The 25995-nt window shown below is 40.8% G+C and overlaps 1 protein-coding gene across 1 annotated transcript in view; it reads left to right on the plus strand.

The window, feature by feature from the left end:
• The first annotated feature begins 293 nt into the window (after positions 1 to 293).
• GUCY2C (guanylate cyclase 2C) overlaps positions 294 to 25995 on the plus strand; it is a 44434-nt gene continuing 18732 nt past the window's right edge. Inside the window, exons 1-15 of the mRNA XM_010202461.2 lie at positions 294 to 498; positions 1421 to 1533; positions 2809 to 2876; positions 3721 to 3936; positions 6310 to 6431; positions 7662 to 7758; positions 10125 to 10239; positions 11442 to 11577; positions 14981 to 15066; positions 15495 to 15606; positions 20104 to 20185; positions 22520 to 22625; positions 23162 to 23224; positions 23753 to 23824; positions 24771 to 24875. Of these exons, the coding sequence (XP_010200763.1) occupies positions 294 to 498; positions 1421 to 1533; positions 2809 to 2876; positions 3721 to 3936; positions 6310 to 6431; positions 7662 to 7758; positions 10125 to 10239; positions 11442 to 11577; positions 14981 to 15066; positions 15495 to 15606; positions 20104 to 20185; positions 22520 to 22625; positions 23162 to 23224; positions 23753 to 23824; positions 24771 to 24875 (1698 nt within the window). The remainder of the gene's footprint in view (positions 499 to 1420; positions 1534 to 2808; positions 2877 to 3720; positions 3937 to 6309; positions 6432 to 7661; positions 7759 to 10124; positions 10240 to 11441; positions 11578 to 14980; positions 15067 to 15494; positions 15607 to 20103; positions 20186 to 22519; positions 22626 to 23161; positions 23225 to 23752; positions 23825 to 24770; positions 24876 to 25995) is intronic.

Genomic DNA, 25995 nt, shown 5'->3' on the forward strand with positions numbered 1-25995 from the left:
GCCTTGGCCTTTCCATGAGCAAACATTGGTAGCAACCTTTAACCTCTCTCCTTTCCTTAGTTTTGCTGTTGCCAGTTTTTCACAAACAGAAGTGCCACTTAGTACACTGGAGGGACGGGCAGAGGTGAAGGCAGGGAGTGGGATAGGGAAGTGCCTGAGAAGGATTGTACAGCCTGTCTTTGAATCTACACAGTGAAGATCTCTTTTGTCCTATCCAGGAACAAACGCATTGTAGAGTGTCTGAAAGACAGACGGGAGACGAAAAAGAAAAGATGGGTTTAAACTGAGCGATAATGAAGAAACTGATGTTGAGTCTGGCCCTTTGGCCTTTGTTTTTCTCAGTCCAGCTGCTGCAACAAGTTGTTTCATATGAGTGTAGTACCAACAAGTATGTGATCAATGTGATGCTCCTGAATTACTCGGATATTCCAACAAGAGTTGATCATTTGCAATCAGTTGTGGAACAATCCTTGAGAAGGGTACAAGATGAGTTGAGAGGTAAGGTAATGGGTGTTGGTTATCCCTCTTCTGCTATGATTACTTGTCAGACTTTGTGCCACAGCTTTCTACTCATCTGACCTTCGGCAAACTGCTCCTCAGACAGGCTCCCTCCCTGTCCATTTGCCTTATGTAGATGTCACAGAAATAATGACCTCCTTCTGTAAAAATAGAATTGCTCTACAGATGGGCAGAACCATATTTGCTTTCCTGGCGTTTGAGTAGACTCTTCCTGCATGCTTTTCTGGAAATGTTCTGTTGGGATTTGGAACATGGGAACTGCTGAACTGGAGCAGATAAGATCCATCTAGAGTTGCAACTGGGATGCCATTGCTTCATCTCCTGGATTAGATTAGCCTCTACTTTCTGAAAGAAAAACTTCCTCTTGACCTCATCTGTGTGAAAAATCTGCAATTCGTAGGTTTCCCCCTTGTTTAGAGTCACTGCAAATTATACTTTCATTTTAATATCTTACCTCTCAACGTCACCAATCTATTATCACTCTCTAGAATGTCATGGGAAAAAGAGATTCCAAAGAAATGATGCCTATTCCTTTTCTATCCTCTAGTTTGAGAGAATTTGTCCAATTTTATTGGAAAGCAATCTCTCAATTGCTTCCTACAGAGCCTTAAAAATCTTTTTAATAATGGCTAACACTAGAAATACTTTGTACTGAAAGTATTTCTACTTTGTAGGCTCTGAAACACTCTGCAGCACAAGTCATCACTCCACACTGGAGCAAGTTTTAAAGTCTCATCTTAAGTAGTGAGAATTAGGTGGTAGGTGGACTTTGTAGCAGCATTTTGGATGGGAGACATCCTAGCATAAGGCTGCACAGACCTGTGTCAGAGGAAGAGAGATACAGTGTATTAGTGATTCTCTGCAACTCATGGTGCTGTTTATTTTTGTATTTGTGTTACAGGAGAAAATGTTACTGTCGATGCCACATTCAATAGCTTTACCTCATCACTCTATGTCTCAGTAGGCTGTCGTACCAGCACCTGTGAAGGTGTGCAGCTCATCAAGGAAATTTATGTGAGTAGCAGGCTTCTTTAAGTTGATTTCCTAAGAAGACAAGACTTCTTTTCTTTCTGTGTGCATGTACTTATGTATCTCTCTCTTTCCTTATTACCTTCTGATCCTGTTTTTCAGTGCCAAACAAATTTGACAGAGAAGTGAAGTTTTCAAAGAGAGAATGTTCCTGCGTGTTTTGTGAAGACAAACAGGAACATACTAGAGAGAGATTCTATTATCACAGAGGCTCTCATCAGACATTTCGTGGCAGTGCCAGCTAAAGCAGCCTTCTGCCTCAGGCTCCTTTTCTTATGCTTGAGTTGTCTTCCTTCTTATATCTGCACAGCTCTTTGCGTGGCCACATAGCCAAAGTGATCCATTAAAAAACCCCCAAACAACCAACCAATAAAACCAAAACTTGAACATTCAAACAGCCCAAGTAGAGCAAAAAAGGTCCCTTTCCAACTGGATCAACCCCTGATCTGGTTCACCATGAGTTAACACAAATATGTAAAGGAGAGAGCTGTGCAAGGACATGTAGGCAGAGAGGTTATTAGGCTGGCACGGATACCAGAGAAATGTGTATGGAACTATGCCCAGAGGGCAAAGATGGAGTGCTCACTTCTCACTAGAAATCACAGAAGTCACATGGGAGAAACTAAATTAATAGTGTGGGGAAAAGCCTCAGTTAGAATTGGTGCTTTATAAGAAACCTTGTCTTGGTGAATTTTCTTATGTCCAATAACTATCACATTTGAGTGAAGCTTTGTCAATACAACATGAACTCTCAAATCTACTAATGTATGAGCACATGCCATAGTCTTTGTTAAGAAGCCCCTCATGACACACAAACCTACTGGTCAGGCTTCGTTTGGTGGTCATGGAAGGATATTTTTTCATACAAGCTTCATATGCACATAACCAAACATGTTTCTGATATACAGTATCTTGTAATTCCAATCCTTCTGTCTTTTGCAAGTGCAAGCGCTACTGGGATGTGTGATATCATGTGGGCAATTGTAGCTTGAAACATTTTAATTCTAACTTGCTGTCTGTCATATGAAGGTCATACTCACAGACACTATTCTGTCCTCTGTCTTTTCTTAGTTTTTTTTGGTGATTCCTTCTTTCTTCATTCTAGTTTTGTTCTTTTAACCTTTCTGTAGCTCCTTTGCTACCCTCTTCTTGCTTTTGTCGGGTAAATTCTATGACTCCTCAAATCCTAAAGCGTTCTTCATTCTCCCATCCTCCCCTCTCTGCCAGTCTCCGCTACTGACCCTTTCTGATTCCTTGCAGAATAATGGTACTCTTGGCTGTGCTGTCATAGGACCTGCTTGCACTTATGCCACCTACCAAATGATCTCGTAAGTACTACCACTTCCCCCTAACATTGTGATGTTAAAGATATCAGCTGCTGAACAAACTTGTTTTGTGTACAGCAGGCCAGCAGAGACACTGGGGTTTAGGATACATCAGGCACCTCAAGGTCTACAGTCAAGGCAGTAATACTCTTGCTTAGCACTATGTTTGTTAAGGAGAATATCCCATTCCAAAGCCATTGATGGAGTCCTATTGCTAGAAGGGAAACTTTTCTAATAACTGACAGTAAGTTGATTAATTGATTGATTGATTGATTAAGGACTCAAAACATTTTTTATCCCTAAAAACTTAGTGTCTCTGTGGGTAAAATATATCTTTGTTTTACATATTCTCTGCCAACAGAGGGTTACCTTTATTTTTTCTCCCTGGCTCCTGCTATTGTACAGCTACTAAAATATGCCATAGTGAAACTAAAATACTTGCTTTGAGATGTAGATGTAAAGCTTTTATGATGGCAAAAGCTCTCATCTTCCAGCACTGACCTGATAAAGAGAGCAAATCCATCCCATGTAAATGGCAGCCAGGGATGCTTGGGCCTTTGGACTGCTGTCACAGTCCTTGGGCTGAAACAGTGCACAGTATCCAAAAGGGCATGGGGAACTGTAGGCAGTGAGAGAAGAAGCCTGGATCAACTCAACATGACTTTTCAGGGCCAATACTGACTTGAAATTCACGTTTGTTCTTGAGGATCCTTCTGTTTCAGGTTCAGCTTGCTATCAAAGTAATGCAGGGTACAAGAGGAGTGGGAGCTGAGAATGGAAATAATGTGGTAGCTGCCTTGATGCAACAGCAATCCATTCAGATTTGTCCTCTTGTCTCTCCCTTCAGAGTTGAAACAGTACTGAGCCTGCCTCTGATCTCTGTAGGGAGTTTTGGACTGTCCTGTGACTACAATGAAAACCTAACCCGCCTTTTGACCCCAGCCAGGAAAGTGAATAGCTTCTTCTATTATTTTTGGAAAGAGTTTGAGCTGCCATTCAAAACCACAGCCTGGGAATCTACCTACATTTACAAGAGGACTGAAAACTCAGAGGCGTGCTTCTGGTAAGATCTGGATCCGCCTCTGACCCTGCTGTTGATAAACTCCGTCTCCATCCTTGGACATGATTATTACAAACTGTCTGAGTCCTATATTTTGGGAGGTGCTTTATGGCTACTAAAGAATGAGAGAAGGAAACCCTTTAGCTGTACTGCACATCTGAATGTTTGTCTCAGTCTACTTTTAAGCTCTCTCAAGCCTTGGGTTTTCCTGGGGACAGAGCAGCCTACAACTTGTTGCTGCTGAAAATACCTGTTTTCTGCATTCTTGATGTAAATAGTGTGACATGAGAGACTCCTTCATTGGGCTGTCCATAGATGCCTTTTTAGGTCAAGGGTCTTATCAAGCTCTTGTAATGTTTCTCCATATTAATGGCTTCAATCTGTGGGCACTATTGCTACTCCTAAACTTTTCCAAGGTTCAAACTCTGTCTTTCTTTGAAAAAAAATGCCCCCAGTGATTATGGAGTTTAAGCTGTGCTCTCATTGGTTTGGAACAAAGGAGACAGTTTCACTTCATGACCTGAGACATCAGTCTGTGCTTGATTTTCAGGAGTGCTGGGTTTTCTCCTTGTATAAAATGAAAGACTACTTTCAGTAAAATAGACTCTTTAATATACTGATGTTTATCATTACCCTTCTATTATTGACTCTTACTTAATTTTTAGTTCATGTGAGTGTTTCTATGCTCCTTTGATTTTCTTTTATTCCAATTTTGGGACATAAAATGTCAATTAATTAAAACAAGGATCATCTAGTTTCTCCTACTAATTTTATAAATGTAGCTTGAAGGCAGACAAGAATTCATGGAAATAACTTTATTTATCTTTCCATTTCATAACCCGAGGAACCTGTAGAATTTAAAGCAACATTCATGACTGTATTGGCTTCAGAGTGATATAAGCACGTACTTACAGTATATTTTGTATACAGAATGCAATTTTTTTTCTAGATTAAGGGGCCTCAAAACTGATCTCTGATTCACCAAGATCACTGTCTTGTAGATATTTAGAGACTTTTGTTGTTTCATCCCTCTTTTATAGCATAAATAGCAACTTGATTGTATGATGTAATTGTTGTTATTACCTCTCTTTGATGCTTTGAAACATCAGTGAACTTCACATCTCTTACTCCAATCACAATTTCTCCATGTTTACAGATACAATTGCCAAAGCACTACAAACACTTTAGCTAATTTAATTCTGTAGGTTTCATACCTTTCAGGGAAGTGAATGTGTATAAGTTATTTCTCAACCATTTCTTACTTTATCTTTATTAATAATTCTGCTTAGGACTTTCTTTATGATTTCAGAATTATACAGGCTCCTCTTCTTTATAGATGAATTTATAAAACCATATTTGTATCTCTGCCCATTTTTCCCTTATAGTTGTAAAAATTCATCTCGTTCAGCTCTAATAGAAACTGTCAACTTGAAGGTTTTTGTATTTCCAAATCTTAAAAAAAATCAATTTTTACTAATGCACAAGTTATACTGCATGGGCTAAATGTTTTCCCCATATATGTCTAAAAATAAGTCAATACTCAGTGGTAGCAAAATCAGGTTGTGTCTCAATTATGCGTATGTTCTTTTAAACTAATAGTCAATAATTCTGTTCCTGAAAAGAAATAGTTTATAGGGCTGAGATGCCAGTATTGCTAGATCAAAAGTTAAGCAGTTTGAAAACAAAGAGACTTTTTTAGGCATTCCCTCTGCATTAACTTCAGACCAAATGTCTCTTCTCAGACATAACATGTTGAGGCAAGAATAGGATTTAGGAGTTGGCTGTTTTCGCTTAAACTTTTGTCTATCTTTTATTCACTTGGTTGTTTTTGAGGTTTTTTGCTGTCCTCATTTTAACACTTCAAGTTTCATCTGACTGAGTATAGGTGCTTTTTTTTGTTATTGCTGCTTTCTTTCCACTTTGTTCTCTCACAGCGAGGGTATGTGTGTGTTTTTAACCTCAGTTCTTTCTGCAGCTCTCATTTACTCCTTTGAACATTCACATGTGCCTTCTAAGATGACCACTGATGTCTTAAAACAGCAATTCTTCCTGGCTCTGCCTCCTGGTTTGTCTCACGGCAATTTCCCCATATCCCTGTTTTCTTAATTGTTAACATCTTACTACATTATTGCATTATCCAAATACAACCTTTGTACAATCAAACTCAAATACCTCTGGGTGACTTTCCAAACACTTCTAAGCCTTTCATATACTGTATTGATTTTCTGTCTTCTATTACTGCAAATAAAAAGAAGTTCCATACTACCTTACAAACACTGTTGTGTGCTGTAAACGGCCTGTCTCATATTTTGGCTCATTTAGGAGAATGTGGTGAGTTAAAAATTTTCTGACAATATCTGTGCTCCCTTGTATCAGGTACATGAATGCACTAGAAGCTGGAATCACAGAATTCTCTGAAAAACTGAAGTTCAAGGAGACTTTAAGGACTTCAGATCAGCTTAAAGATATTGTGAAAAATCCAAAGCGGAAAAGCAATGGTAAGGAGGGGCTCAGGGTGCACTCTCCCCCCTGCTGGTAAGTTGCTTTACTCAGGAAATCAGATCTAGCCCTTAGTTACATTTGAGTCATAGACTTTACACAGAAACGCTGGAGAAACACAGATGTATTCTTTCATGTGGATGCAAACATAAAATGGCACAACGTTCCTAGATTCCTCTATCCAGTCCTGTAAAATTGGGGAACATTCTGGTTCCAGAGAATTTTCCAGGGCTGAATTATCCCATCTAGGCACAAGCTCTGTTTTGTGAAAGATTCAGAAATATGGGAATCACAGCTCCTTCTTAGAAAGACTTTAGATCACAGAATTATCAAGGTTGCAAAATACCTTTAAGATCATTGAGTCCAACTGTTAGCCTAGCATTGACATGTCCACCACTAAACCACGTCCCTAATAGCCACATATACATATCTTTTAAATACCTTCAGGATTGGTGAGTCAACCACTTCCCTGGGAAGCCTTTGCCAGTGCTTGATAACACTTGCAGTGAATTTTTTTCCCTAATACGTAATGTAAACCTCCCCTGGCACAATTTCAGGCTGTTTCCTCTTATCCTATCATTTGTAACTTGGGAGAAGAGACCAACACCCACCTCACTACAACCTCTAGTTGTAGAGAGTGATCATGTCTCCCCTCAGCCTCCTTTTTCTCCAGACTAAACAACCTCAGTTCCCTCAGCCACTCTTCATAAAGACCCTTCACCAGCTTTGTTGCCCTTGAACGTTTACCTCTCTACCATTCCTCAGTTTGCAGTCCTGGTACATACATAGGTCTCATTTGTGCCACTGAGGGTCACTTCTTCTGAAAGAGATCCATCTAAACTACAATAATGGAGTAGTAAATACCTCGTCTTCTCCTAAGACTAAGCACATGGCATCATCAGGCCAAATGAATGCGAATGTAATAAGAAAACCAGTGAAACTATAACTTGAATGCCATTTAAGTTAGAAATGATCATATTCAGAACTACTGATGCTTATTTGAGTGATATAATGGCAGTGCTCTGGTGCAATCAGATAGAAAATGGTCCAGATGTTGAGGTACCTTTTACCACTTTCCTTCAAATAATTGCATACAGGTTGTACCTCTGTGCCTGGGTCTCAGCACAGCACACGTAATATGCCTGTTAGTCAAGCACAGGGAACAGGCAAATATGCTTTTCTTGTCTGTACCTTTCACCAATCTGTTTCCATTTTTGCCCACTCTGTAGTGATCATCATGTGCGGCTCTACATATGACGTCAGCACAGACCTAGGGACGGCGCAAGTGGATAAGGACATTGTTATCATCCTGATAGATCTCTTCAAGTAAAGTATTAGCTTTGTTTTCCTCTTTTCTCTGCAGTCTGACAAAGGATAGGGGCAATGGAAATAGTCTGAGCAGAATTGTTTTGTTGAGGAAATGCTTTCTCACAAAATGTTTTCCATTGCTGTCTTTTCTTGTGTCTTGCCATTTATCTAAGCTGCTTAATTCATGGCATATCCTCTATAACATCCGCTTTAGTTCACAGAATATTTATGTAAGGCAGAGACAGAGCAGGTAGAGTTAACGTCATCCTGTGCACATGGAAGCCATGAGAGAAGCGTAGAGTCCAAAGTTAGAATGGTCATTAGATGTTCGTATGAGATACTGTACATTTTTCATACACTCTGCCCAGCCAGGCAATTATGTAAACGTGGCTTACAGTATGTTTTTCTAGGGTCCATTTGTTACTTTATTTAAAAGACTGGTATAACTGTTTTATCCAGTTTTAAACTCTTCTACTTTATAACTATCTCTTCAACACCTGTATAGCTATATAAATCTATCTTTTCAGAGACGATTCTTAGCATACAACCTAAGTTTTCTGCTGTTCAATTTCATCTTTATATTGCTAATTACAAAATCTTTATCGATGAGGTCTGATACAAACTGGCCTTATCAATGATAGCCTCATCAATGATAACCTCAAAAGCTTTGTCTATATGTGGGAACTGATTGCTCTGTCTCTAAGTGTAGCTGTCACAGAGCAGCTCACATCTGTGTGGCTAAGTGTAGATGCCCAAACTGCTTTATGGGTATGGCTCCTGTCACTGTAGCCAGTCACAGTCTTGGAGAGAACTAGTTGCCCTGAACGAAAACCATACCTGGGACTATGCTGGCATCTTAATGCCATGGATAGTCACAAGGCAAAAGTGAGCTGTCCTGTATAGTTTTAAGTTCACCATATACATATTTTCAGAAGTGCCTCTAAGAGCTTTAGACTTTCCCCTACTTTATATAAGCACTAGGAATCCCCAGTTGCATTTTCTGAGTCAACTGGCCACAATTCCCGTTTCTTTGCAAATACACAATGGGGAATATGTACTGGAGTGCTTTTACGTGCTGGTTTTGCATGTATAATTGTTGCCTCACAACAAGTGAGGGTGATTAGGATCTTGTCTGCTGTAATATGCATCCTTCTGACAAACACAGCTGCCTCAGCCCATTTCATATGCTTTCCTCCTTAAATTTGCTACATATCTCTGATTTTGCTGAGTATCTCCAATCATGTTGTTCTTAAAAGAGAAGCAAAATACAGACATGTGTTAGATCCACAGGAAGAGAAGACAGTAGGTAAAGTCTCATGCTTCTCCAGGAGTCAAGCTCCTCAGACAAAGTGATGGATTTAATTTTTCTTCATCTCCCAGCCCTCTGGCATCCAGGACACAAACACAGTGTTTAAGCCTCTCTCAGGGGAGATGAGATGTTGTGGGATTATCCAATCTGGTGGAGTGTAATGAAGTTTCACCTGGGTAGTTCAGTCCAAGCAGGAAGGAAAAGCACTTTGAAATCCTTCAGGATGAAAAGTGCAATGTAAAAGACAGTTCAGGTGTAAAAGGATGATCAAACATGAATAATGAGAGAAGGTTCATATAATTTTGTTTATTTTTTATCAATCTAGCTAGAGCAATGACAGATGTTGACATTTGACACTAATATCTATTGCTAAATTCCACTGTGACATGGAATCCAGTGGTTACCAGTGTGCAAAGTGCTTCCAGATGGACTGCCAGGATGATGAGACCCAAGATACCTGAAAGCCGCAACCTTTGCTGCTTGCTTTAGCACAGTTTTCAAGTTCACATAGTTTCCTCTGATTTTCCTATCTCACTGAAATAAACAAATTGATATGCTCCTCTCTGCACCTCCGTGGTTCATGCCCTCCTGTTAAATGCTTTTAGTGCAAATCCTGCTGTGATTTATTCTAGAAAGAAACATCAAAATCAGAGGGACATTCAAAAGAGTGCAGAAGAGGTCAGAAACATGTACAATAACATGAAGAAGCTGCACATTGCAGTACTGTGGATTCCAAGAGGAGACTCAGTTTTAATAAATTTAAATTCCTGCTTGAAAGAAGAGCAAATAAACAGGACAGAAACCAAACAGTTACAATAACAATGACTCACTGCAACCTCTGCATTTCAGATTGCCAAATCTCTTTGATATTACTTTTTAATGTAGTTAAGCACAGAAGTTGTCATCAGGGAATGAGCAGCATAAAGAGTTTTGTCACTGATGAAATTTTATTTTTAGAACTAGTGTTTTAACTTGTTAAATAACAGTGCTGCTGGGGAAAGGAGAGTGATTCTGTCATGGTTACCACTGCCCCTGTTGCTGATTGCTTGTGGGGTTCTTGTGCTTTGCTTTGCAGTAACACGTACTTCAAGAACAACGAATCAGCCAGTTACATGCACAATATACTTGTCCTGACCCTGCTACCAGCTAATTACAGCGTGAATACTGTAAAGACTGAGGATGATGACCTGGTAACAACACTATTTTATATCTGATTATTGCATTCAGTTCTTTCATGTACATGCACTAGGAAACGAAAACTAAACGCAGCTGTATTCATCCCTCATCATGCTGCTTTACTGATATTTTCTTACATTATGGTAGGATGACATTTTGTCCTGCTGTAATGATGTAAAAATACAGTATCACAAGGCAAACATGCAGGCTCTCATATTCCTGCTTTGCGAAGTACAACTCAGGCTTTTAATTTGGTGTACAAGTGTCATGTTCACAGGGCGTGAGGGAGATTTATAGGTACACGGCCTTCTGACTCCATTTCTGAGTGACTGACAGTCTTATATGTAGCTGCAAGGCACCACTGAAGGGAGATATATGAGTGTAATCGAGATGTGAGCATGGAAAGTTCAGAACTACTAATCATTGATTGATTTTTGTGCAGATATGTATAAATGGTGTCAACCAGTGCTGTTTCTGTCCAGGGGCTTTCCAGTTAAACTTCAAAACCAGGACTTTTTTTTTTTTTTCCCCTAGGAAATATGTATCTTTTAAAAAATTTCCTGAAAAGCAGAAACTATGCAAATCCTGTATCTGCTTTGTGAAACTGATATTCCTATTGTCTGCCCAGGAACGAGGCTCTACATTTAGAGCTTCTCCCAGGATTTATCAGTTTGAGCTCCAGTTCTCCAGCAGACAGCCCAAAGCTTCTGGCTGGATTTAAAGGGCTTCCAGATCCCCTAGCCTGGGCTCAATGGTTTTTTGGGTGCCAGCTTAATAGCAGGTTGCTGGAAATTCTGGCATAGTTCCTTGCCCTTGAGCTTTGGCCATCTGGAAGCCCAGACTTGCTGGCACCTCACTTGCTCATACCTCTAATCCAAAGCCAGGGGCTTTGAGCATCACTGAGCAGACCTGTCCAGAACCTACAATGCAGGACTTCTTGAATCTTTTGTGCCAGGATCAGCATGCCAGAGTTTTATATTGGCCTCTTATAAATTTTCACTCCCTCCCTGTCTTCATAAACCACAAAGATATATTTTTTACTTTTTTTTTTTTTCCAAATGAGAATGATGATCTGGCATTGTGCATCTATTCACTCAGTGCTCAGCACATTCTGGTCTTCCATGATGGAGTTTTTGGCAAATAAAGTCTGTAGCTTTAAGACAGAAACATGATTTCTCAAATAGCTTTTTCTTTTTTTTTTTTTTTTCTGTTCTAGATGGAAGATGACTTTGCTGTTGGCTATTTTAATGCAGTCTTGCTATTTGGACATATTCTGAAGAAATTTGTCTCCTCCAACAACCAAGTGTCACCTCACAGATTCATCAATGAATTCCGAAATATCACTTTTGAAGGTAAAAAAAAGTACAGTCTTGTGCAGGGTTGACTAAATTGATAAGGAGAAAGAAACTTGTTTGCAATCAATCTTAGGATAAGTCACTTCTACATTAAACAAGTCCAAGCTCTTCAATGATTTTTATACCTATTTTTTCTTTTTCTATATTTTTTTTCCTCCAAGCATGTTATCTTCATCATTAGCAGAAGCACTATACAGCAGCCATGCAGAATCACCTCAGTGCATGTAACACAGAAAAGGCAGAAAGTCAAAATGATGACCATTTGAAACACTGCAATTAGTAACAGGCGGGCTGTTACATTTTTCCTGCTACCTTGAAGTACAAGTCATAGAATCATGGAATCATTACAGCTGGAAAAGACCTTTACGATCATAAAGTCTAACCACAGATCACCAAGTCCAACAACAAAGCACATTTAAAGAATATTGCTGCCAAAGGAGAGGTGGGGGAAGGAGGAGAGACAGAGCTTCTCAGCCAGCAGAGATGGAGGACAGGGATTAGGACCTGAAGTTGTTGTCGCATTAGGAGACTAGATTAAATATGGAGACTATTTAGAAAATGAGAAAGGAGCTGGAAGAGTGAAGCATTTAGGTGAGTTTCAGACTCCATGCTTCCTCCAGAGACTATCTGACATTCAGGTTGTTAATTCATGACAGTGGCATTTCTAAGCTTTTCCCCAAACGTCTAGCCTTGAATTGAGGCTAGTACATATGAAATATGATTGATGTTCAGAATTACTCTGAAGACCAGTTAACTAAGCTTTAATAAAGTAGTTTCAACTTTTTTTTCCAGTTTACAAAGCCATTGCAGGCCTGGGTGCCTGCAATGTGAGTGTACGCCACTCAGAAATGGTTGTCTCTTTTTAGTCAACTTTCTTGTTCCTCTCACAGATTGCCTAGCACCAGTGGGCTTTTGTAGGCCATGGGCTTAAAATCTTAGAATTTGATCATTAGGAAACGACAGGCAAGACTTATACAAAGAAGTAACAACACTACCTCTCTGTGAGCAAAATCACAGCTGGCCCTAAATATCAGGGACATGTATCAAAATGATGACTCAAAACTGTGTGTTTATGTCTCACCTGCTTTCAGCAAACACATGTAGAATTTTCCCAGATTTTCCTAGTATGGCCTAAGAGGTTATAGGATTATCTTTACTTTAACCATCATATCTCAAACCTAGCAAAATACAGCTTTGTAATTCCTCCTGGAGACAGCATCCTTTTTCAAATATCAGTTAACCCATCTCTTCAGTTTCACTCTAAATTTGAAAGGTAAATTGCATGAACTTTTTTACTTACTCAAAATAAACCTTGAACTGTAATGCTCCACATTACTTATATGTTTAGTTAAAAAAAAATCCTATAACTTTAAGATGTTAAACCACCTTAATTATTTATTATGCTGAAAGCTGGCAGAGTAGGGAGTTCATGCAATATTTATGTTGATATTAAGAAGGTGAATCATGATAAACTTGCCATTATTTTTTGAGGTATGTCATGGTTTTGGCCCATCTGGGTGCAAAGAACTATGAGCAGCCACTTACTCACTCCTCCCCCTCTCCATGGGATGGGGAAAAGAAAAGTAAGAGAGCCTTTGGGAATCCCTAAGGACAGGGAGGGCTCACTCACCACTTGCAGTCTTGGGCAGAAAAGACAAGACTACTTGACTTGGGGAAGAAAACAAAATCAATTTAATCTGCCATCCAAAAATACAACAAACAGAAAACAACAGAGTGGGATGATGATAAAAACCATGACCAGGCCTTTCAGACCAACTTCCCCCCACCCTTCCCACTTCCCTGGGCTCAGGCATCTGATCCCTGTATCTTTACTTCCTCCCCGCTCAATGGCGTAGGGGGACAGGGAATGGGGAGAGCAGTCAGTCCTGTTCCAATGGGTTCTGCTGCTTGTCTCTCCTCTAGGTAGATGGACTCCAGTGCAGGGTCCCTCACAGGCCAGACAGCCCTGCCCGGGCCGCTCTGACGTGCATTCATCCCAAGGGCTGCAGCTTCTTTCCACCTCCTATGTGGATCTCTGTGTCCCTCAGGCACTCCAGCAGGGCCTGTGCCATGGCTGCTTGCTCACACAGGCTCCTGCCCACCTGGGCGCAATGACAGGCCCTCTGGCACAGGGTCCTCTCGGAGCTGTTGGTGACTGTTAGTCCTGCCATTGCCCTCTGTGGGTTGCAGGGGGGGCAGCAGCTCTGCCTGCAGACTGCTGGGGGAGTCTCTGGTCTGGTGAACCTTCTTCCTTCCCTCCTCCTTCTGTGACTGCAGGGTCTCCACGGTCACCTCCATCTTGTCCCACTTCATCAACTTGCTCTTATGTGCTGCATGTTTCCCTTCTTAAATAGTAATGGCAGAGGTGCCAGTTTGGCCTGGCCAGGCTGGAGGTGGGATCCAACTCAGAGCCAGGGGAATTTTTGAGAACTGCCAGTAGTATAGCCCCTTACCCTGTCACCAAGAAAAAAGTGGCTCCACACAAACTCAACACAAGGTGAAAAGGGACAAGGTAATTCCTGATGTTGCTGAACTTCAGGAAAAATAGCGACAGCAGCAAAAGAGCGATCTGAAGTTAAAAAAAAAAAATCCTGAAGAAAAGAAAGAAAAAAATGAAGGTGAGACTTTCAGGACTGGTGGATATTGGCTAAGATTGTACTTTTGCCAAAATGACTGACTTCATGAGAGAAAAGTCAAGCCGCCCGAGAACTTAGGAAGTTCTACCTTTTAGTTAAAAGTTCCATGCCTGAGGGACACGGTTTAGTGATGGGCTTGTTAGTGTTAGGTTAGTGTTTGGATTCCATGATCTTAAAGGTCTTTTCCAAACATAATGATTCTCTGAATATTGATTTCTAAAAAACCCTTGGAATGTGCTACAGAGGCAACTTCTCAATCTGCACTTTTTCTGACATACAGAGACAGGAGGTTAAAGTGAAGAAGAATCAGGTTAAAATAATATTATTAGAGCTAAGCAGGTACCTCTGAAAAAAGTAAGGGGAGTGGAAGTATCCATATATTTCCTTTTTTGCTGATAGATTCAAACTGCAGGTGGAAACAGGCAATTTCTCTTCTCACTTCCAAAATGGTCCCTTCAAGAAAGGTTACTCTGACATGCTTGGTATGCTGAAGAAACCTGACAAATATATTTTTCTGTTGCTAGAGGGAGAATTTTTTTCTTCAGTGCAGTCAGTTCAACACATTTTATTGGATTTTGTAGAGAAAATATAGCATGCCATTAAGGGAGAGGTAGCTCCACAGTAAGCTGATATGTATTCTAGCATGTACATGAAGAAGAAAAATATCCCGAGCATCAGGAATCCTTTTATTTATCTCATCCTTCCTGACACATATTTATATTTCTGAGAATGCAAGCCATCTGACTAATTCCTTGTGTCTGCAGGTGTACTGGGGCCTGTGACTCTAGACAAATATGGAGACATTGATGGCAATATGACCCTGCTGTACACGCCACCGACTGCAAATCACGTACGTATGTCCAGCGGGCAACTGTTCGGCCTCATTTATATATAAGAGAAAGAAAATGCCCTGTACTATTCCATAAGAATGATAAAAATACCTACAACAGAAGTGATGGCATGCCAAAGAGTGCTGTGCCTGCCAGGAGGGGGTCATGAGAGGCATACTGGAGACTGACAGGATTGATATCAGCTGGTGATTCAGTAAGTGAAGTGCAGCTTGTATTTTGTGGGACAGATATATTTATTTTCAGAGAGAGGGAAGAATGAAGAAGGATATGGCAACCAAATATATGACTAAACTGAAGAATGCACCACTGTAACAGGAAGAGTAAGAATTAAATTGAGTTTAGGCGATATATTAAGGGTAGTTTAAACAAGGGACAAAAGAAGGAGAGCATAGCTGCTGACTGCATTTCTCCCCTCCTACACCCATAGTTCATACCTCTTCTGTGTTTCAACACTCAGAAGAACACGACAGATGTGATGACTACCAATCCAGATTTTGTCTGGAGGAACCACAAGCTGCCCAGTGATACTCCAAGCACTGGTGAGACCCCCATCAAACCTACCTCTCCTTCGAAGAGAAGTCACACAGTCTTAAGATGCCCCTGCTGTGCAATCTGGCACACTATCTTCACACTGTGACACGTGGAGCTGGGGGCAGAACAGCACCTTTCCTTCTCTCTCCCCAGCCCCCCATATTCTCTGCATCCAGCCCAATTCTAAACCTTCATGTCTTTTTAGGCATTACTAAGTCCTTCACAGACTCCATGTTATACCAGTGATTGTGGAGAATACCAGGGCATGTTTTACAAGAGGTCGCTCCTGAATATAAAATCTTTACTAGAAGGTGGTGGTGGTATGGAATGTTTGAAAGACTGTCCGGAAAAGGTGGAAAAATTAAGGTTATGATAAGTTATGTGATGCTGCATTTCTGTATGTCTGATGCACCATGGTGGCTTCTGCTTGCCCCTTTGTCATTGTTGTTGCGAAGACTACAACGAGCTGAGGAGAGAATACAGGACCATATAGATTCAGGGAGCTTCAAACAATCAAACAATTGTTTGGTTGGAAAAGATCTTTAATATTGAGTCCAACCATTAACCTAATACTGCCAATCCCACTGGTAAACCATGTCCCCAAGCACCTCATATACACGGCTTTTAAGTATCTCTGGTGATGGTGACTGCACCACCTCCCTGGGCAGCCCCTTCCAGTGCTCAACAACCCTCTCAGTTAAAAAGTTCTTTGTCATCTCCAATCTAAACCTCCCATGGTGCAACTTGAGGCCATTTCCTCTTGTCCCATCACTCATTACTTGGGAGGAGAGACTGCCCTCCAGCTCTCTACAACCTCCTTTCAGGTAGTTGTAGAAAGTGATCATGTCTCCCCTCAGCCTCCTCTTCTCCAGGCTAAACAACCCCAGTTCCCTCAGCCATTCCTCATAAGACTTGTTCTCCAGACTCTCTTCACCAGCTTTGCTGCTCTTCTTTGGACACACTCCAGTATGGTCTTGCTGCTTGGCCCCAGTATTCTCAGAGTGGCTCCAGTCCCATTCTCAAGCATCCCTCAGTCCTTATAACACACTGTATTGTCAGAGGACCTCTATATCTTTAAATCATTCTCCTGAGTACCTCCTTGTTTGAAGCTACTGCCCAAGGAAAAAAAATAAAATTGGCAATTGTAGAAACCCAGTGTCTACAAACTAGGAGCTTAATATTCAGTGCTTAACAAAGGCCTGACTTTGTGGCTAAGCTAGACTAAATCAAAGTAAAACTAACTCCCACAGGCACTTGATTATTTTGTTTTCACTTTCTTTTTTTTTTAAATAAACCTTCCTTCAGTGCGATTATAAAGAAATATTTACTCCCAAAGGGCAACTTAAGTAAATTTAAGTACTGTCAAAGACAGTCAAAACTTTCCAACCAGAAACATTTCTTTTTCCTCCAGGGAGGCAAACAAACACAGCAACTAGAACCCTGCTCCTTCCTAAGCTGTAATTGAGAACAGCTGGCCTGGTTGTGCTACCCTCCTGCCTCCTGGAACCCCTTACAAGAGGGGCCTCATTCACATTTTACCCTTATTCTGAAAGTTTAAACCCTCATTCTAAACACGGATAAGGTCAGCCTTCAGCACACAAACGTTTCTGGTTCCAGAGGAGCTGAAAGGGGTTAATTTGCGATACGCTCCCTTTGTGTGTTATAATACTAAGTGCCACGAGGTGGTAGCAGAGCCTCAGGAACGGGAAACTGCGGCCCCACAGCGCTTCCATACACTGCTGCAACCTGCTGATTGATGAGCTGCAAGCCACCACTCACAAAGCTTAAGTTTTAGAGAATTCGTAGGCAATGGCTTTGCACATTCTCATGTATATATCTTTTTACAGTGAGAATTTAATGTCTTTCACTGTTGGAGGGAAACAGTATTACTGACAGTTTGAAATGGAGAGCATTAGACCAATAGAATCATAGAATTGTTACAGTTGGAAAAAACCTTTATGATCATTGATTCCAACCAATCACTTCAGACTGCCAAGCCCTCCACTAAACCATATCCCTCAGTACTTCATCTATGTGTCTTTTGAATATCCAGAAGGTTGGTGACTCCATCACCTCCCTGGGCAACCTGTTCCAATGCTTAATATCCCTCTCAATGAAAAAGTTCTTCTTAATGTCCAACGAAACCTTCCCTGGTGCAACTTAAATCCATTTCCTCATGTTCTATTATTCATTACTGGAGAGAAGAGATCAATCCCCATGTTACCACAACTTCCATTAAGGTAGTTGTAGAGACTGATCATATCTCCTCTCAGACTCCTCTTCTCTAGGCTAAACATCCCCAGCTCCCTCAGTTGCCCCTCATAAGACTTGTTCTCTAGACCCTTCACCAGCTTTGTTGCCTGTCTCTGAACACGCTCCAACACCTCCATGTCCTTCTGATAGTGAGGGGCCCAGAACTAGACACAGTATTCGACATGCAGCCTCACCAGAGCTGAGCACAAGGGGACAATCACCTCCTTGGTCCTGCTGGTCACACTATTTTTTATACAGGTCAGGATGCCATTGACCTTCTTGGCTACCTGGGCACACTAAAGTACTAGGAGGCCATAACACTTGTTGGGATGAACGCACAGAAAGAAGGTGGGAAGATGGGATACACAGAGAGGAAAAAAAAATCAAGGCCAGAAAGCTGGGTCCAAAATCCAGAGTTCCTAAACTGGATTCTGTACCAGATACAGACACATTGGTATGTTAAAAATCCCTGTGCAGCTGGTGTTTGATTCTGGAGGCAGCTAGTATGTGTCTTCTTGTTTTTATGTATTAATTAATTTTACACTTGATGATTTTTTTGCGTGCCTTTATTTCTGTCGCTGGGCAAGACGTGCAGTAGCCTCAGTAAGACTGAGTAGCTCAGCTCTTTCACGATCCATAACCAACATGGCAATCTGCAAAACTATATATTCTCCTCTGCTTTCTTTGCCTCAGAGACTTGCTCAGTACAGTAGGTACAATCTAGGTGTGTGGTCACCAAACAAAGATCTGCACTAATGGCCTCTTACTCTTCAAAAGAACTTGGTGGCCACAACTTTCCTTCCCAGTACCCATGAGCTCCAAGAACTGACAGAACACAGGCTTTAGATGGCTTTTCCAGAGTAAGACAATTACAACCTTAAATAATCAGTTCCCTGCTTCTCCAGTTCTGCTTGTGTGCTGGGGACTGGGACCCTTGTGTGCTCTGTGATTTGGGGTCTAAGTCCTCAGATGCCTGAACAGCCTGATTATCAAATTGTTTGGCATTATGCAGCTTCCAAGGACATTAATCTGGCTTTGTGCTGCACCAAATTATTTTCCTTCTATAGCAGACAAATTTAATATTGAAGAGTAGAGTCCACTCAGTACCACTTGTCATCACATCACATTGTCTGCACACATGTTTAGAAACAAGTCCACAGTCTCCAAAGCTCTGTCTTACAGCAACCACAGAATCATTTAAAAAAACCTGGGCCAATAAAGAGGGAGCCCAGGGGCAAAACGTTTAAAAGTTTGTGTATGTTAAAAGCTGTACCATAATTTTCATCTTGACCTCTTCTTGAATAACAAGTTCTCGTGAGAAATGTCTCTCACATCCACAAGTGGCTGTACCCCGTATCAGTTGAAATTTTGTGTGGAAGCTGTGGTCTTCGGGTGTATCTCATCTTGAAGTAAATTCTGTCTATCAGTAAAGACTTTGCATGACAAAGGTGTGGGTAGACAAAGGTATGGGTAGTTGTGGAAAATCTGCTGTTAAGTGACATGTTTTTCTCGCTGGGTGGGTACCCAGTAGGACTGGAAAAGAAAAGACACACGTTACAAAGCCTGAAATCAGAAAGCCATCACTGAGTATTTTGTTTAATGAGAAAAATTGTAGGGAAAAAAACCTGTAGTTCAGAGAAAACCTTATCCAACAAAGGCAGTGAGAAGCCTATTTTGCATTAAGCCCTGCGTATGGTGAGGGAATATATTTCTTGCCTGCTAGTGACTCTGATTTCAAATAGTCAGCTGCTTATCCCATCTATATCCCTGTCCTTCAGAGAGTCGTACCCAAGGTTTGCCTCCACCATCCACTCTTAGGAACTTTTTGAAAGGAGAAATTTGGCTGCTTCCTTTTTAAAAAAAGCGGTCACTAAGAAAAGTCAGCTTTATTCCTTGCCTATCCTAGATTGTTTTTAAAGAGAACACCTGGAAACTCTGCTGCTGAGCCGATGTGAGATTTAGTGCTGTTAAATTCACCTTCCTCCCACCTGGGTGCCTCTAGAGCATGGCTATGCCTCAGGTGGGGATATAAGACTGCACTGCTCTGGTCACACAGTGAAGAGGCAAGCATGTGTCATCTCTAGCCAATGACAGGCTTGACCAATGCTTCTAAATTTGGATGTCACCAAAAGATACCCCTGCTCAGCTACTGTGACTTGCACATCTGTGGGTGGGGGTAATTTCTAAAATATAACATTATTTTTCAGTGTCCTTTGTCAAGTTGCTTATTTTTCAATTTTTCTCTTCTGCAGGCCCACACATCTTGACAATTGCTGTCTTTACACTCACTGGAATTGTGATTCTGGTTCTGATCATTTCTTTGCTGATTCTAAGGTAACAACCCCTTTGGCTCTCTGTTTGTCCTTGGATGGTTTTCCTCCTAGGGCAATGCCTTTGATCTCTCCTAGAAGAGCCATTCATTAGTTTAACTTGCATACCTGGGTGATTGCCCTCAGTGTGAACTCTAGTATATGCTCAGTAGTGTTTGTCCATAGCATTGTTATGTCAATAATCAAGGGAGAAGATGTGGCAAGGCTACATCTATAGAGTTTTTTGCCTCTGCTAAGAAGCTCTGATTCTTTTACATACACATAAACATAATGTCTCAGATCAATCTTTAGACCTTTTCCACTTATTGCCTATCTTTAGCTTATGTAGGGTTCGCTTGTGTTTCTTCAACCTATTGGTGACATAGAAGTTCAATCTAGAAGGAGAGATTTGTCTTAAGTCACTGTAGGAGTTAAAACACCATGAGGCTTTTGGTATTTTCATTACATGGATCCATCCTGTCTTTCAGTTTCCTCTAACTCAGTCCAGCTTCTCAGATACTGACTTTTGTAACAGTTACAATACATATACATAAGTTTTACATAAGTATAACACAATTCAGCTTTATCATGATGGAAAAAGAAGAAATAGAAATCAATGATATCTCCTTTTGCTGGAAGAAATGCCACCCAATTTCCAAAGTACATGTTTTTCTTTCGTATTTTAAAAAATTGTCTTATCTGTGCATCTGTTTTCAGCAACTCAGCAACCCTCTTTGCTATATATCAGAGAACTTTTTCTAAAGGGAGAAACTCAGATCTTAAGAAAACTTGGTTTAGAAACAGATACTAACCAGACTATCTTATTTTGAATGGACTAATCTGCCTTGCTAACTAAAGCTTTTCATGGGGGAAAAATTAGAGATGAAGGTATACAACTCTTACACATCCAGTTGTACTCGAGAAATGAAGGAGTTAATCTTTGCCTTGTCTGAGCACTAACATACAAGCAGACGGGCAAAGTTTGTAATGGCCATGAAAACTGATAGAAGTTTGTATAGAGGCAGTTTGAACTTGTAAGAGGTTCTGCACTTTTCTGTATTTTTTATAATGCATAAAATCTAACAATTCTTTTTAGGCTATTATTGTATACATAGAACTGTAATATTCCCAAGCATCAAAAGAAAAGATTCCTGAGTATTTTATTTATAAGAAGCTTGCCCTTTTTAGTGTTGAAATAACAGCAAACTTCTCAGCTATAATTGCTACCAAAGATCGTCCCCTAACAAGCAGAGGAGAAGAGAAACTCAGGCATGAAAATTAACAAATTGCCTCATTATTCCCTCTTTATCTCCCAAGTTTCTAGGATATTTGAACTATCCCACACTTCTATGTGTAGTTTTGACTGCTAAGGAAGAAGACAAAGTCCTGAAAACCACATAACTAAATATTAGACCTAGCAGATTTTCATTCAGTTTGGTATGTACTTAATCACCAGCTGATATCAGTTTAAACTGCAGCGCATCCTGGTGAAACAACACAGCTTATGAGACTGAACTGAGAAAAATAGCTCTTATGACGCTTACTGATCTCTCTTCTCATGTATATATGTGAGTTAAAATATATTGGAACGGGGACTATTTGTGTTGTTACTTGATGCCATGGGTTCTTCCATTTGCAACACTCATTGGTGTTGGGATTCCCTGCAGACTCTCCATTCAGTCCTGTGGGTTTTTTGATAGAGTAAGGACTTGCATGGGTAAGTGGGTAGTTTGATCAGTCCTAGTCTTCTTGCAGCTTTTTTCTAAGACAAGACAGTGTCTGCTCTGAACTTCTGCAAGGGAGACAACAGTTCTCCCTGTTCCGAGGGCTCACTCTTCATTTTTACAAGATGTGCAGAATACAAGGCACATCCACAAAAAGGCATCTCGTCACTGTTGCTATCTCCTCTTGGCATTGTATTCGCACCAGCTCTTAGCATGCAGCATTGATGCCAGGACTTCCTTTGGCTTGCATTTCCTTGTGGGGCCTCCCATCAAAGTACATTCAATAACACAGAGGAGAAGACTATATAAAATCCAGACGGCTCTTTGTGCTTTAAATTGTTCTGACCTCCCTTGAGACTCTGAAAACTGCCTAGCAGTTGTTGTGCTAAATCTATTTTGTTTTTCTGCTGTGTCTGTGGAATTGAATGAGCATCTAGACTTTCCCAAAGCTAGAGAAATTAGAGCAGCCTCAAAGTGGAAAGCTGTACAAGAGCCACAGGGCTTGTGCTCAAGCTTGCCTACCTGACAATCCATCCTTGTGTCATCCTGACACTGGAAGCTTCCCTGACCTAATATCCTGCTGCGGTTTTTGGTTCACTGGGAGCATATTTTGAACGTGTTTTCTTGTTTCTCAGGAAGTACAGGAGAGATAATGCGCGTCGGTGGAAGAAATGGTCCCATATACCGCCTGAGGAAATCTTGCCTCTGGAGACTGGTGAGACAAGTCATGTTAGTTTGAAGGTAAGAGAAGCATGAAGCTCGAAGAAGTGGCTTGGATTCTGTCTTCTGAAGACAATTGATGCTGGGATGTTGGCAAGCTCTGACTATAGTTCAGGCAATGTATGGCTCTGGTAGAACTAGGATGTGTTAAAATCATTTCCTTTTTTATTCTTTAACTCTTGCTGCACTGAAGAAAGAGAGATTATTCTCTGTCTATTGCTCTCTAACAGAATATATCTTTTCCAACACTAAAATTCATTTTGTGATGAGGGAAAAGGCTGGATATTGATTTCCAGTCTCTTCCACACCACCACTGTTACAAATTATTTCCCTGTGCTTTGCTATGCCTCTGTAATGCCCAAGAGCATGAAAGCCAGAGGCCTTGGCAGCCATGGGAGTGGCAGGGGCATCCCACACTTTCATGTGGCATGCAGTGGCACTCCCTAGAGAGGCAGGCTTATGCTTCTCTGTGGGGCACACATTGATACTACTTCTCTGGACCTACCATATGGGGAGTAGGTGACAATTGTAAGTTAATTATTCTTCTTTGTTCTCAGATCGATGAAGATAAGAGGCGTGACACCACCCAGAGGCTGCGCCAAGGCAAATATGACAAGAAGGTAACCTGACTACAGTGTCCACGCTCCCTTCCTCAGTTAAGGAGGGCTCTTTCTGTGAGGAGGTCATTCCTTTCCAGAGACTTTTGCAAAATGGCTTGATCTTATGAGAGGAACAAGCCATTTATTCCATATTAGGTGCATTTTGTTTACTGATCCCTTAGCCTAGTCCAGAAGTACAGAAGCACAAGGATCACAAATCTGATACATTTTGGTACTGAGGAGATTAATGGATGAACAGAGGACAAGCAATTTACATGACAATACTTGTACAACTAGTAGAGCCTGATGGAGATATGTTCATGTAGAGTTAAAATTTGCATCATTGACAGTTCTAAATAGTTCCTCTCTACTGGGTGAATCTTTTGAAGGAAATAGAACTCTGTTGCTTACTAGCTGATAAACTCCAACAGTGAAGCAGTAAGCAGATGTTTCTGAAGTACTTATTTGCATGGACATTTCTTGTAAAAGAAGGATGAATTGCTGTTGTACTAAACCTATGGGGTTTTTCCATTGTTATTTTTTCTTCAGGTGGTGATCTTAAAGGATCTCAAGAACAGTGATGGTAATTTCACAGAGAAGCAAAAAATAGAACTGAACAAGGTAACTGCTGCGCATAGCAACTGGACACTGCAGGGTGGTATGGAGCTTAGGAGTGAAGTCGGTGCTTTCCATTGTCAACTCCAACAGCAATACGCTTGTGCATGTTTGTGAGGTGGATGGGTAATGAGTTCCTCAAAGCATATTGCTTGAACTTTCACTCTGTGTGATCTCATCATTGGTTAAGAGCCTGAATTGCGTGCTAGTGAAGTTGAGGATGAATGAAGTAATTCATGCTCTGTCATACAGCCTTGCTAAATAATTTTTTATAGCTGGTGCTAAAAGGCAATGCACTCTTTTTGCTCATGCCATGCTAATTCATTAGTAGCGGAATGTTGTAGTTAAATCTCATCATTGAATGCCAAGTGCAGCTTTGATTTAATGAAAGTAACTCTCTGCTGACTTGTGCATACAGACTCTTCCAACGTGAGAAATGAATTTGGCTGCAGCACTACATCTTTCTTGAATGAATAGCTTTCCTTTTTACGCAACACAGCTATGCTGTGAATTCAATAAGCTCTAAAAAAACCCTCAAAGCAAACAACAGTTTTCTATATACATGGACAAAGTCCATAATATTATGCAGTATCATTAAATTTTTATTACTTGCTCATTTACTGACTGATTCACAACATTCTACCACTCATAATGGCTATTCTGGTCAATTGGGAGATTTGAGTGGAGAGACAGTAATGGAAACTATAGTGGGTTCTGGAATTAAGTTGCACTATCCAACAGCAACCACTCTTATCTCCCTAATCCAGAAGGCTCTGGAATGACAAATGTCTTCAAGTACTTCACACGGTGCTTTAGTACACACTGGTTTAAAAGAAACTCTTACATCTTATCAGGGCCTGAGATAAAAAGCCAAGTCACACAAGTATCCTTGACCTGTGTTTCTGTACAGACAATAATTGCTTTGGAAATAAACGCAATGTTTCTGCTCTAGCTCCTACAGATTGATTATTACAACCTGACCAAGTTCTATGGCACTGTGAAGATAGACACCATGATCTTTGGAGTGATTGAGTACTGCGAAAGAGGTTCTCTGCGGGTAAAGAATTTTGCAGGTCTCCTTCCACCTTGAAATTATCAAAGTAAGAAAAAAAATCTCCATCTCTGTCTCTGGCACTCATGCAGCAGCCATGGACTGAGCAAGGGGTGTCAGGTTTCTGACTCAGACTTCCCTCTCCTTTCCTTGATTCTCTCCAGTCTTCTCCAGGTGCTGCTGCCATCAGTTTGATGAGGTGCGTACAGGCAAGGAAATGTACAGGCAGAGCTCTGCCTGGGCAACAGCAACACTTTTATTATAGCCAGTATTTTTATTGTGTCCTCTATTGGAAATGTATAGGATATAGCTTTTTCTTTATTTTACAAGCTGAAGCTGTTGTCTCTGCTGATGCCCTTGTGGTGATGCCCCATGGTGCCCCCAGAGTGTGGAAGGGTAGTGAAAAGAATGTATTCACAAGTGACAAACAGTTGAGGGTGGAATATGGCAAATCCTATGCTGTAAGAGACAGCAACCCTTAATTTTTGCTGGTAAATTGATGCCTGGCAAATGTTATGGAAAGATTTATGGTTTATTACTACCAGTATTATTTCAGTGCTAATCATGAAGTAATGGTTGCATCAGCTCATCTGCAGGCACACATTGTGTCTTCTTCCGAGTGCATACAAAGACTCTCATCAGTAGCAGTGATCTCTAGAACAAACTCACAGCAAGATAGCAAAATGACAGCTCTATCTCTAGTTCTTTTCTTGTAAACTGGCAATGGAAATCATAGGGGCTGGAAGAACTGTAAATGACTGGCACTTTAAGAATAAGGAACTTTATTCTACTTTGAATTTATAAGGCCATAAGTAAATGGGTAGGAAATGGACTATGAGCACAGAACAGAGAAATTCCTCTCCTTTGCTCTTGAATCTCCCCTTGCCCATTTCTGTTTCCTCTATTAAAAACTCAGCTTTAAGAACAGAGTCCCAATTTACCTTTAATTACACAAAAACCTCTTTGCTGGAGTCTCCACTTTTCTAGCTCTGTGTAAGCCTAAAACATAGCTTATATTCCCTGTTTTCTGAGTCAACTCCCATCCTCGTGCATGTACTCCCTATAAAAATGAAGGGCTACCTCTTTTAGTCACTGGTTGAAAGGCTGTGCGATTTAGGTGCTCATA

This window comes from Colius striatus, chromosome 1 (genome assembly GCF_028858725.1).
Source record: "Colius striatus isolate bColStr4 chromosome 1, bColStr4.1.hap1, whole genome shotgun sequence".
Taxonomy (NCBI): domain Eukaryota; kingdom Metazoa; phylum Chordata; class Aves; order Coliiformes; family Coliidae; genus Colius; species Colius striatus.